Source organism: Meles meles, chromosome 9 (assembly GCF_922984935.1).
Source record: "Meles meles chromosome 9, mMelMel3.1 paternal haplotype, whole genome shotgun sequence".
Lineage (NCBI taxonomy): Eukaryota > Metazoa > Chordata > Mammalia > Carnivora > Mustelidae > Meles > Meles meles.
The window spans coordinates 62,909,388-62,923,971 of record NC_060074.1 but is presented as its reverse complement, the minus strand read 5'-3'; the positions used below and the strand labels follow the sequence as shown (position 1 = coordinate 62,923,971).

The 14,584-nt window shown below is 36.3% G+C and overlaps 1 protein-coding gene across 1 annotated transcript in view; it reads right to left on the bottom strand.

Moving 5' to 3' along the window:
- The window catches only part of CSRNP3 (cysteine and serine rich nuclear protein 3), a 208,255-nt gene that overhangs the window by 147,451 nt on the left and 46,220 nt on the right, over positions 1–14,584 (bottom strand). The window contains exon 3 of the mRNA XM_046019869.1: positions 9,371–9,459. Coding sequence (XP_045875825.1) covers positions 9,371–9,383 — 13 coding nt within the window. The 5' untranslated portion in view covers positions 9,384–9,459. The remainder of the gene's footprint in view (positions 1–9,370; positions 9,460–14,584) is intronic.

Below are 14,584 nucleotides of genomic sequence, written 5' to 3'. Positions count from 1 at the left end.
ATTGCTCAATATTATTATTCATTAAGGACCTGAAAATTAAAAACCACCATGACAATTACAATGGTTGAAATAAAATAAAAACTGATAACATCAAATGCTGGTGAAGGCATGGAGCAAAATGAATGTTCATACGCTGTTGGTGGAAATGCAAGGTGGTATAAGCCATTCCAGAGAACAGTTTTATGGTGTCTTAGAAAGTTAAACATACACTTAACATGTGATACACAATCTTACCAGCGTATATACTCCTGATAAATGTAAACATAGTTTCTCACAAAAATGTCTACATGGATGGTTACTACAGGTCTATTCAAAACATCAAGAACTAAACAACTAAGTATCCTTCAGTGGGTGAATGGATAAACAAACAGTGGTACATACAGACAAGAGAATACTAAGCAACAACGGGGAACAAACTATTGATACACATAACAGCATGAATGAATCTCAAATGCATTATGATAACTGAAAAAGGCCAGATGTGGAAGATTACATGCTGCATATTTCTATTGATCTGATACTCTGGAAATGCAAAACTATAGTGACACAGAGCAGATTAGTTGCCAGGGATTTCAGGGGGACAGTAGAGTTGGCAAGGAGCAGCTCAAGGTTACTTTGGTGATGATAGAACTGTTCTGTATCTTGATTGTGGTAAAGATTACAAGACTCGGTGTAATTATCAAATCTCATGAAACTATAAACAAAAAGAGTGAATTTTACTTCTTATAAATATAAAGCTAAATAAATGATTTCTCATTTTTCTTTGTTTTATAGTATTTAAATGCTTTCTTAAACCAAAGGTACATAAATATCTGAAAGCTATTGAATTAACATTAACACTGAACATTAAATATAATGTTTAAATGTTGAAAAATACATAATTTAAAATCTTTTAAAATAACATCTATATTTTCCTTTAATATGATATGATGTGTAGCCCACACCTTATTTTTCCCCAAGTAGTTAAATTATTCTAGTACCTTCTAATCAATAAGCCCCTGTCCTTCTCTATCGCATTCCCCCTCCCCTATCTGAAAAGCCCTCTTCAGCAGACACTAATTAATGTCTACTTGGGGTGTTAATAGCATTTCCTTGAAGGGACTCTCCACTGACTTATGATTATTTCTTTGTTGCATTTTATGATTGCATGTATACATTGTCTATTTTTGAACTTTCTACTCCATTTCATTGCTCTGATTTGTTTGTGTATGTGTCCTTGTTAGGCATTGATATCTTGTAGACATGTGTGGGTAATACGTAATTCTGTCACCTAATCAAATAAAAAGGTTGGAGTCATTGCCATCTCTGTAATTCATAAAATTGAAAGGGTGGTCTGGCTTGATCAGGGACAGTGGAGAGGATAGATGAACAATGAGCTCAGGGTGGATCTCTGGGGATCACGTGATTGGAACAAAAGTCAAATTTCAAGAATGTTTCTGAGTCTGTTATTTGGCCACTACATTGTTTATTGTTTTAAATCAGCTTGACTTCACTAATTTATATTACCTATGGTCACCTATCAGTATTTGAGTTTGTGATTCCGAGACTTTGTAAGAGAACGCAGAACACAGAACCTGTCAAAGCGGCCTTTACCAAAGGGTCTGTGAGGTGTGAGGCAAACCAGGAGAGAGGGCTGTCCCAACAGTCCAGGATGCGGAAGCAGAAAAATGAAGTTAACAGTATCAAATGCCCCTGAGAGAGACAGTCAAGATACGGGCTGCCAGGTCATCTGTGTCTTTAGAGAGAGTGTGCTCTGTTAAATGGGGTTAGAAATCAGATGGCCCTGTGCTGAGGAGTGACTGGATCTTAGAAAGCAGAGATAATGAATGTAGACTGCTGTATGGAGAGTCTGAATGAGTTGGAGAGGACAGAAATTGAAGAGTGGTGCCCATAAAATCTAGTGAAGAGAGAGGTCAGTTTGTTTTTGTTTGCTGACTTACTTTTTTGGATAGAAGTCTGAAGAATGTATACAGGTTGAAGGAAAAGAGTGAGCAAGGGAGAAAAAGTTGAAGATAAAGGACAAAAAGGAAATAACTAATGGCCAAAGCCTCAGCATTGGTGAGAGGGAATACAATCAAACACGGGCTTTGCCTTGAATAGGAAGGATTCCTGATCATTTAAGATTGGAGGAAAGAAAGTAAGAATGTTGATAGATGTAGCTGTTTGAAGCTAGAGGGAATTGCAAGGAGGCATAAATAGTTTCCACACAATGACCTCAATTTTCTTGTTAAAATACCAGGTGCACTGAGAATGAAGGGGAGAGACTGTATGGCTCGAGTGGGGTGATAAACTTTGAAATAGTGGCTGACCATGGTCAGAGTGAAGGATTAGTGGATTCTACTGAGGATTAGAAAATCATTAATCTGCAGAATGAATCATTTGTTCCTGGAGCACTCTTGGTGTAAGAGAAGAGAAGGTACACCCTACTTTGGATTGAAAGTTGCAGGTACTGTGTGAGAAAGGACGGGCTGTAGAAATGTAGACAGTAATCTGCTGGTGTCCAAGCTAAATTTCAAGAAAGACTCAGAGAACATGGAAAGATCCAAGTCTCAGTGAGTTCCAAGAAAATGAAAGGAAAAGAAAGGGCTTATGTCATTTGTTTTTAATAATTTTTTAAAGATTTTATTTATTTATTTGACAGAGAAAAACACAGCTAGAGAGGGAACACAAGCAGGGGCAGAGGGAGAGGAAGAAGGGAGCAGGGAGCCAGATGCTGGGCTCAATCCCCTATCCCAGGGATAATGACCTGAGCCAAAGGCGGACACTTAATGACTGAGCCACCCAAGTGCCCCAGGGCTTATGTCATTTGTAACATAGTATCACTCCTGACTTAACTTTGTTCTTACTATATTTTTCCCTTTCCCTGATTTTCCTCACTTGCTTTATATCCACTTGTTATTTTGTAATAACACAGGGTATTATTTTAGGTAAAAGTCCAGGCATAAGCAAATAAAAGGAAACTAAAACCACACAGATGATCAGACAGAGGTGAGTTTCACTTTGACAAGAGAAACTGTCAAGTGTCTTGGTTGAGGTTTAATTGAAAGATACTAAAGGTGGTTAAGAGGCTTTGTGGTTGATATGCAATGGATGTTTATTGAGGTTGTGGAAGTTCAGATTTGATCAGTGGTTCTCATCTTGGGATAATTTTATTTCAAGGGGATACTAGGCAATGTCTGGAGACTTTGGTTTTTCCAATATGGGGGAGGGTGGTGTACTCCTGGTGTCTTGTGCCAGAGATGCTACTGAACATCCCACAATGCACAAAATTGCCCACACAACAAAGAATTGTCTGATCAAAATGTCGATATTGATGAAGTTGAGAAACATGGATTAAACTATTTATAAGACTGATGGAAGAATGAGAATGATAGGAAATCATCTGGAGAACCATTGAAGAAAGGTGAAGGAAGACCCACCCAGGCATGAGCATGCCAGGTACCATGAGATTCAAAGATGTATATTTCTGGGTGGTGGTTTGAGAGAGGATGGTAGAGTCGGTCTATGGGGAACTGGACTTGTGGTACAAATTTGTAAATGATTTCTGGGTTTAATTTTTATAAAGCAAATATAGGGAGGATGGAAGGAAAGGAGTTTAAATTTTCCACTTGCTTTTGGAAAGTCATATTACAGTTACCCTTAAACAAAAGAGTTTCTAGCTCTTTCCTTTGAAGTTTCCAAATGAATGCAACAAAGGTTAATACTGGTTTGGAAAGAATTTATCTCTGACACAATGACATTACATGAGAAGTCCTTGTTATAAACAACTAATGAATCACTAAGTTCTACCCCTGAAACTAATAACACACTATACATTAACTAAATTGAATTTAAATAAAAAATTAAAAACCTGAAAAGATCTGAAAAATATCTTAGAAAAAAAAGAAGACATTGTCCTTATTTTCTCTATAACCTTCCACCAGTCCTCTGCATCTCTCATGTTTTCTTTTCTTTTGGTTTTCCCAAAGCTGATAGTATCAATTGCCTCTTTTGGTTAAACTCGTAGAGCTTACTGTTCTGTGCACAGTACATGTAATAAGTATTCTCTGCTTTGGCTTAATTATAACAGACTTCTAAACAATTGTGACCTTCACTGCATCATTCATGTAATACTCCAATACTGATTATTTATTTCCTTTAGATGATATGCTATTTACAATACCTGCCTTTTGGAATACTGAAGGAGATGCAATGATTATTAGGTTTTGAGACCTCCTGATCCAATTTTTATTTATTTGGATGGTTAGGAATTTCTTTTATACTGACTTTTTAACACTGAAAAGGAAGTTGGCTAAACATTTCAATTCTATCCAGCCAAATCAATAGTGAATAGCTTTTAAGATAATATCAACTTATGTGATGTGTTCATCTATAGTTCAGATGGGTTGCAAAAAATGCCCAGGTCATCTGGACCATACACACCTTCAGATTCCTGTGCTCTGTATTTTGTTTCTTAATGTTTCACAGAAAAATTCCAACCAGATCACCATCAAAAGAAACTTGCTGACTCATTTGCTGGTGATCACAAATAAATTAATTTAATTTCCAAATCTCCATGTATCTTCTATCAAATGTACAAAAGAAGACATGTGGTCTTTAAAAAATTAGTACTATGGGAATGAGATGGTACTTAAGTAACTCCCTTCTGTCTATAGTCCCAGTACTTAGAGCTCTCCTAAAATGATAATAAGACTGATAATGAAACAACAGAAAGATAATTATATAGAACTTTTTAACACTGTGTCATCTATATGTATTGTCATAGATACCTATAACTACTTTAACTTCATAATATTTATTCAATTCAAAAAATTTGATTAATTTTCTCCCATACACAGATAAATAGTTATAGTCTTCACCCCTTAAGTAAGTGATTGGACTAATGCCTGTTCAATTATACCTTTCTTTATTGCAAACATTTTGACCACATTTTATGTACATGTAGTAAGTGTATTATCATTTTAAAAATACATCTTTTCCTTCTGGTTAAATTAAGGAAGACACATGCTCATTATTTTATATACATTAACAACATTTACTTTAACAAATGGTGATTTGGAATACTTATTAGTAGGTGTCATATTTCATCATATTCATTCTCAGTTGGCACTATTTGGGCAAAGCTAGTATCTATCTCCTTTGTGTAAATTATGCAATACTAAATCACTGGGCTTATTTTAAATTGCTTCCCTCTCCATTATCTATTCCCTTTCCTGTTTTCTTTCTCTTCATAGCACTCGAACCACGTAACATAATATATAATTAATTTTTTTTTATAGCTTATATATTTTCACCCTCTAGAATATAATTTCCACAGAGGCAAGGATTTGGTATATTCTATTTTTTTTTCCCTACCAAAGTTTTTTTATTTTTTTAAATTAATATATAATGTATTATTTGTTTCAGGGGTACAGGTCTGTGAATCAACAGTCTCACACAATTCATAGCACTCACCATAGCACATACCCTCCCCAGTGTCCATCACCCACCCACACTATCCCCCCAAGCCCCTCCCCTCCATCAACCCTCAGTTTGTTTCCCAAGATTAAGAGTCTCTTATGGTTTGTCTCCCTCCCCAGTCCCATCTTCTTTCACTTTTCCCACCCTTCCCCTCAAGATCCCCCCCCCAAATTTCCTCATATCACAGATCATATGGTAATTGTCTTTCTCTGATTAACTTATTTTGCTTAGCATAATACCCTCTAGTTCCATCCACTTCATTGCAAATGGCAAGATTTCATTTCTTTTGATGGCTGCATAGTATTCCATTGTATACATATATATCATATCTTCTTTATCCATTCATCTATTGATGGACATCTAGATTCTTTCCATAGTTTGGCTATTGTGGACATTGCTGCTATAAACATTCGGGTGCATGTGCCCCTTCGGATTACTACATTTGTATCTTTAGGGTAAATACTCAGTAGTGCAATTGCTGGGTCATAGGATAGCTCTATTTTCAACTTTTTGAGGAACCTCTATACTGTTTTCTGGAGTGGCTGCACCAGCTTTTATTCCCACCAACAATGTAGGAGGATTCCCCTTTCTCTGCATCCTCACCAACACCTGTCATTTCCTGACTGATTTATTTTAGCCATTCTTCAGCTTCATTCAGCCTCACGGGTGTGAGGGGTTTTGATTAGTATTTCTCTGATGCTGAGTGATGTTGAGCACTTATTCATGTGTCTGTTGGCCATTTGGATGTCTTTGCAGAAATGTCTGTTCATGTCTTCTGCCCATTTCTTGATTGGATTATTTGTTCTTTGGGTTTTGAGTTGGATAAGTTCTTTACAGATTTTGGATACTAGCTCTTTATCTGATATGCCATTTGCAAATATCTTCTCTCACTCTGTTGGTTGTCTTTCGGTTTTGTTGAGTGTTTTCTTTGCTGTGCAAAAGCTTGTGATCTTGATGAAGTCCCAATAGTTCATTTTGCCCTTGCTTCCCTTGTCTTTGGCAATGTTTCTAGGAAGAAGTTGTTGCAGCTGAGGTCGAAGAGGTTGTTGTCTGTGTTCTCCTCAAGAATTTTGATGGATTCCTGTCTCACACTTATGTCTTTCATCCATTTGGGGTCTATTTTTGTGTGTTGTGTAAGGAAATGGTCCAGTTTCATTCTTGTGCATGTGGCTGTCCAATTTTCCCAACACCATTTGTTGAAAAGACTATCTTTTTTCCATGGGACATTTAGGTCTCAACTGGTACCAATAGACTGGGATCATTCCCTGCATATTTTCAAACCACAATACTTTGAAACTAGAACTCAACCACAAGAAGAAAGTTGGAAAGAACTCAAATACATAGAGGCTAAGGAGCATCCTACTGAAGAATGAATGGATCAACCAGGAAACTAAAGAAGAATTTAAAAACTTCATGGAAACAAATGAAAATGAAAACACAACTGTTCAAAATCTTTGGGAAACAGCAAAGGTGGTCCTAAGAGGAAAATATATAGCAATACAAACCTTTCTTAAGAAATAAGAGAGGTCTCAAATACACAGCTTAACCCTACATCTGAAGGAGCTGAAAAAGAACAGCAAATGAAGCCTAAACCCAGCAAGAGAAGAGAAGTAATAAAGATCAGAGCAGAAATCAATGAAATAAAAACCAAAAGAACAGAAGAACACATCAACGAAACTAGGAGCTGGTTCTTTGAAAGAATTAATAAGATTGATAAACCCCTGGCCAGACTAATCAAAAAGAAAAGGGAAAGGACCCAAATTAATAAAATCATGAATGGAAGAGGAGAGAGATCACATCCAATGCCAAAGAAATACAAACAATTATAAGAACATGTTATGAGCAACTATACACCAGCAAATTTGGTAATCTGGAAGAAATAGATGCATTCCTAGAGATGTAAAAACTACCAAAACTGAACCAGAAAAAAATAGAAAACCTGAACAGACCCATAACCAGTAAGAAGATTGAAGCTGTCATCAAAAATCTCCCAATAAACAAGAGCCCAGGGCCACACAGCCCCAGGGGAATTCTACCGAACATTTAAAGAAGAATTAACACCTATTGGTGTATTCCATTCACTGTTGCTGCTCACATGCACCTAGTAGGCACTTGATAGATAAATACTTGTTGAATAATTGTGGTTGTTATATAAATTAATCCAACCACTTGTCTAAGGGCATAATTAAGCAAGAGATGTCCTCACTGACTTTTCAAAACACAATTTTACTTTTTTAATGACTTAATCTGTTTTCATGTCTTCCCATATTACCTTCTTAAAAAGCTTTTCGTGAGGAGTACAGTGCTGCACAATGCCATTTCAAGCAGTCTGGACTCCCACACCTCTGCAAATTCTTTACTCATCCAACTACTATTTACATGTGGGTTTATAGGGTTCAATCCTTTTCAAACCTACATATATGCCTTTCTAGGTCATCGGGGAAATGATTTAATTCTCTGGTGAACTTAAAAGAAGTCAATGTACTATTGAACATTAAAGAAGTCAATATGAACAATAAAGAAGTCAAATGTACCGGAATAAAAAAGAAGAACACCAAGTAGGTAATGCTCACCTTTGTTCTTTTCATGGGTGTTTGCATAACGACTTTCTACAGCATTAAATTTGCAGCTGTGGCAAAAAAGAAGCTTCTTTTTTAAAGTCTCAAATTACTTGTGTTATACTTGAAGAGCATTTTTTAAAACGTCTATCCGGTGTGGGTTGGAATAGAGTAACAACATTCCCATTGGTATAAACTTGCACTATGCTAGGTTAGTAAAAGCCATAAAGTGAAAATATGAATAATCCCCAAATAATTCTCATTGCATTTTAGAATTCATTACATGCCTTTTAAAATCTGGTTTGTCTTTTTAATTATCTGTTGTTTGTGTTAATAATAAAATTAGTTTCTGAGTAACATATTGGTTGGGCAATTCTTGAGAACAGGAACCGTATCTTATTCATTTTGAAACAACCAAAGCACTTCCCCCATTGCAGTGCATATGGTAAGTCCTAAATAAATTTCGAACAAATATATCCTTGGATGAATGAGAAAAAGATATAGAAGATGTAGAAGAAAACAGTGACTAAGGCAATCATAATAAAAGATCATTAATACTTTTTCATTTTAAATTATGAATATTTGATATTGGGTCTTACAAAATAAAAAAGGCAGAAATTATCCACTTTCTCAAGCTATCCCATGAAATACTATTTCAACCTACATTGTAATTGAAACTTCCAAATGAATATTTTACATTAGGCTATTATTATAATAAGCTGTTTAATAAGCTGTTTTATTTTGTTTTGCTTTTCCAGACTTAGAACTTTACACAAGATAGAAAGGGTCCTCAAATATGTTTCTGCTTATTCATATGAATTGTCATTTTATTGAGACCACATTTTCCAACAAAAACATAATTTATTTGATTGTGCTTAGGAAAAGTCAGAGAGTGGGATTCAAAGGATTGTAGAAGGAATGATAATCAGCTATCCTTCTAAACTATTTGTGTATATACATATATGTTACAGCCAAAGATACAAAATAAATGAAAAATTTTCAAAGTAGGTGTACATTTCTTAACAAATCATAAATAAAATTTTATAAGGATGCCTAATATTTATTTGTTTGTATCTTAACTGTGCTATCCTTTGTAAAAAGCAAAGCAAATTTTAATAACCAATGGTTTTCTACTGAAACAATATTTTCTTTTTACCATCCCCAATTAAACTAAACACTATATTTCTGGTATAAATGAATGTTTTAAAAATTTTGAAGAGATCTTGTTAAAATATGTATTTTAAATAAGTGTGTGTCCTTAGAATCCAATTACACATTAGCAGGAACAACTTGGAACAGTTTATATCTCAGATTTGTAAAAGCATGAAAATAATAATATGTGAAGTGCTAACCTTGAGATCTCATGAACTCCAGTATCTTCCTGAAGACTCTATGCTTCTGAAAACATGTTTTCAGTCTGTTGATATCTCCTTATTTTTTCCTTAAAAAAGAAAACATGCCTCAATATGTCACATAAGGTTATATTTGCAAAAAGTAAAGCTAGCTACATGATATAAATATAACGTGACACAGGAAAATCAATGGGAATCCTAGAATACAAACAAGGCATTAAATATAGAACTCAATATTCACAGTGTATATAATTTAGCAGAAACAATATCCATCCTAGAAGAATGTAGCAAATTTCTAATCAATAAACTAATATTACTTTTTATAGTCATTGAGGGTTGTCAATTGAGAAAAGCAAAAGTATTTAAATTTACATACCTGCAATTACCCTCTAATTTAGAAAGAAGGCAAAGGACCCTTGGTAATGGAAAAAAGGAACCCAGAAGGGGCGCCTGGGTGGCTCAGTGGGTTAAAGCCTCTGCCTTCAGCTCAGGTCATGATCCCAGGGTCCTGGGATCAAGCCCCACATGGGGTTCTCTGCTCAGCAGGGAGCCTGCTTCCTCCTCTCTCTCTGCCTGCTTCTCTGCCTACTTGTGATCTCTGTCTGTCAAATAAATAAAATCTTTAAAAAAAAAAGAAAAGAAAAGAAAAAAGGAATCCAGAAGACATAAGAAGTTAAAGACATTCCATCTTGTTAATCACCATTACACTAGATTCAATAACTTTCTGGTTGCCAGGACATTCACATCTTCAAGACACATAAAAATCCAGGAAAATCAACCAGAATGTCATAGCTTTATAGTTAGTAGCAATTACAATGAATATTTATTATGTTTTTGATTTGTTTAAAGGAAACTATTTAATAATAAAATTAACTCAAACAGTTATATGTCCTGGTTTGAAGATACTTTAGGCTTTAAGAAAATAATTTAGACAAATTATTCTTTAAAATAAACATGCTTTAAGAGAAATCTTATTTTTAAAACTACAGTTTTATTCAAAAATTTTAGTGCCATAATTTTAAAAGATGATGAAATCCTCACAATAATTATACACTTGTATTTTTCTCAAACTAAAATGTACATAATCACTTTCTCTAAAGAATTAATGAACTTTCCCTTCTAACATGCTGAAGTAAATCATTATGTCATATACAAATGTAAAAGTTTTCCTTAAAGATGGGGTAGAGGAGAGAGCAGGGACTCACCCCAAACCTACCCCTCATTACACAGGGTGTCGTCCCATACCTCGGCACTTTCCTCACTGACCTGGTGATGTTGGATACTGCAATGGAGGACTACCTGGAGGGCAATGAGATCGACCACTGCAAAAAGAATAAGGAATACCGAGTCCTCACGGACATCATGCTGCTCCAGGCAGCAGCAGAGAATTACTGCCTAGAGCCCCAGCATCCATTCATGGTCTGGTTCTGATCTGTGGAGCGGCTCAGCGAGGATGAGAGCTACATTCTGTCCTGCCAGCTGGAGCCACGGTCCTAGTTACCCAGCAGAACACAAGCACCAGGACAACTGGCTACAGCCACCATCAGAGCTACCCGTGGCCACTGGCCGAACAAGGATTGCACCTTGGCCCCTGGGCTACTTATGGTGCGTGAGCCCCATCTGCTGCACAACACCCCTTCCTCTCACCTATAGACTTATATTTTGGGGGGGGCAATATTTACTATAATTAAAAGGTTTTTTATTTTACAAAAAAAAAAAGTAATATGTTTGTGAGAACCCTAGGGATTAAAGTTTGTGTTACAAAAAAAAAAAAAAAAGATGGGGTAGAGAAGTTTGTGAAGGGTGGTTCATTTAGTATTTCCACAACAGCCAGAAATGAACCATCACAGACCATGGCCAATGAAAATAGGTAGTATGGAAATACCATACATGAGTTACTTGAATGAAGAAATAGCCTGAGCAAACGACGTGGGCTGATATTTTTCAGACAAGCTTAAAACATAAAAATCTTTAAGGGAAAAAAAAAAAGATCACAGGAACACTGTGTCTCTGGGAGCCTCTTTCTTCCTTTAACTTTATGTACATCTGCGTGTGTCCATCGATTTAGAACAGACTAGAATATCCATGGTACTCACTCACAAGTGTTATCAAATTATGGTCAGAATTGCAGAGTTAAGCAGAGGTTATTGAGTACAGCTTGGTTCTGATGAAGTGCAGATTCAGCAGAAGAACTTGAGAAATTCTGGAGACACTGATTCAAAATTCAGTTTTAAGTATAATTTTAAATATCTTAAACTCTGTTGGGAACATTACACCCTCAAATGATGACATACTAAAGACCACTGAAACAATTACTTTTATCACCTGTTGCAGTCATTTTGAGGAATATTTCAGAGTACAACTTTTTCTATCTTCTGTTAATGATATATACATATTCTAAGATTGCAGGTCGAGTAATTTAAAAACAATAAGCAAGTATATTAACAGATCTACCAGCTTGTAGTATGTCCACTGAATAAAGACTTTAAAAATTATTTGCAATTAAAACAAAACACCAAAAATAAGTTAGATGCTGAGTTGAATATGTCCATAAATGTCATTCATAATCTCAACTCAAACTTTCTTGTTAATGAAAATGAATTCCATAGTATTTAAGTGTCTTTTTTATCTACTGAGGTATTGTTTAAGATTTTATCCTAAAAATAAAAAGGTTTTACTGTTCTTAAAAAAGTGGGGAAACTACTACCTGATTCAGTCTCCCTATTTTATAAGTATGAAGACTTATTGCTATGTATTTGACATGTAGATAGCTCTGAAGTAAGAGATGAAATATTTTTTGACCAATGATTGTTAAAACTAGAATTGAAAACATAATTGTATTTTACAACCAAATAAATAAAAGACTTTTTATAGTCATTGAGGGTTGTCAATTGAGAAAAGCAAAAGTATTTAAATTTACATACCTGCAATTACCTTATAATTTAGAAAGAGGACAAAGGACCCTTGGTAATGGAAAAAAGGAACCTAAACTTTGACCTGTTTGAAAGTCATATACATAAGAATATATTTGATGGACAGGACTGACCCAAATTGAGGGCAGTCGCGCCCCTGGGAGGAGTTCATCACAAAAGAAAAATAATTCTGGAAGAGCAAGTAATTTTCAATGCGAATTTCCAAGATTGCGCATCTGAGGATCAGTGCTAGTTCTGGACGCAACATGCAATAGTTACCGCTGGAAACCATTCCAACGCGGCACCTTGGTTCGCTGGATGTGACGTGGGGACATGGGCTGTATGAGACTGTGTAAGGAAGTATGTGTGCATTTATGTGAGAGAGAGAATTTGAAGAGTTGTGCTAAGATCCGTGGATCAATAGCACTCACCATGAGACCCAGGCAAATTTGTAAAGGAATAATCCCTAAGTGACGTATCTCAGAAAGATCCCGGGGCTGTTACTCTTCCTCTGCAAGCCCTCTGGTCACAACAGTGGTGATGTTCACAAGTTTGGTAGAGACTGCCATTTTCCTGAAATGCTATGTCTTTGAAGTAATCACAACCCAAGGCGAACACCCCTAGCATACTCTGTTAAAGTTGTACTAGGGTTGGATCCCAGTCTATGGATGGCCTTAGCAGTGTCAAGTGACACCTGGGACTGATTTGTGGATAAATATAACCATCCCATGCGGAGAAAGGGGAACCCTCCTCCACTGTTGGTGGGAATGCAAGCTGGTGCAACCACTCTGGAAAACAGCATGGAGGTTCCTCAAAATGTTGAAAATAGAACTACCCTATGACCCAGCAATTGCACTACTGGGTGTTTACCCTAAAGATACAAACGTAGTGATCCGAAGGGGCACGTGTACCCGAATGTTTATAGCAGCAATGTCTACAATAGCCAAACTATGGAAAGAACCTAGATGTCCATCAACAGATGAATGCATAAAGAAGAGGTGGTATATATACACAATGGAATACTATGCAGCCATCAAAAGAAATGAAATCTTGCCATTTGCGACGACGTGGATGGAACTAGAGCGTATCATGCTTAGTGAAATAAGTCAACCGGAGAAAGACAGCTATCATATGATCTCCCTGATATGAGGACATGGAGAAGCAACATGGGGGGTTAGGGGGATAGGAGAAGAATAAATGAAACAAGATGGGATTGGGAGGGAGACAAACCATAAATGACTCTTAATCTCACAAAACAAACTGGGGGTTGCTGGGGGGAGGTGGGATTGGGAGAGGGGGAGGGGGCTATGGACATTGGGGAGGGTATGTGCTATCGTGAGTGCTGTGAAGTGTGTAAACCTGGCGATTCACAGACCTGTACCCCTGGAGATAAAAATACATTATATGTTCATTAAAAAAAAAAAAAAATTGGAAGGGGAGGCGAACCATAAGAGACTATGGACTCTGAAAAACAACCTGAGGGTTTTGAAGGGTCAGGGGTGGGAGGTTGGGGGAACCAGGTGGTGGGTAATAGGGAGGGCACGTTTTGCATGGAGCACTGGGTGTTGTGCAAGAACAATGAATACTGTTACGCTGAAAAAATAAATAAAATGGAAAAAAAAATATAACCATCCCAGGCAATAAGTAAAATATTCAAGGAGAGTGAAGTTTATGGAAGACTAGGAACATGTACACTAAAGTAAATGCAACATGATTTGTCTTCATAAATGTTTGTGGTGGTCATCTAAAGAACCTCAGTTTATGATTATAAGTTCTATGAAAAATAATACTGACATAAACATATGTTATCTTTTAGGAATGTGTACCTAACATTCATGATTCATATCTGATCTTTTCTAATATCTGGGATTCAATTAAGAAATTTTCTGAGACCTATTTTTCACTTTTAGAAATTTCTGCAATCTCACGGAGCTAGAGGGAATGGTGAATACCACCTCTCCTTGTGTCAGGTTCCTTAGTTTTCTGGTTGCCCAAGGACATTACTGCAAACCATCCTAGCAGCCGTCTGTAGTGGCAAGGGTAAAGGCACTCTCCCGTGTTTGTCAACGTTTTCTCTAAAGGGCACCTTTAGTACGTCAGTGAGGCACAAAGCTCATGCTGGTGTGTTTCAATTGATAGTCATGGTAGACTTCACTGAGGTTACTGAAGGTCACATCTCAGTAGTAGCCTTGACTGAGCTATCAGATCAGCTTGTATTATTTTTAATGCATGATTCATTGATTAACTATAAGGAAATATAACTTGCTTAAGACACTCTTACCTTGTTCCTCTCTTTAAAAAA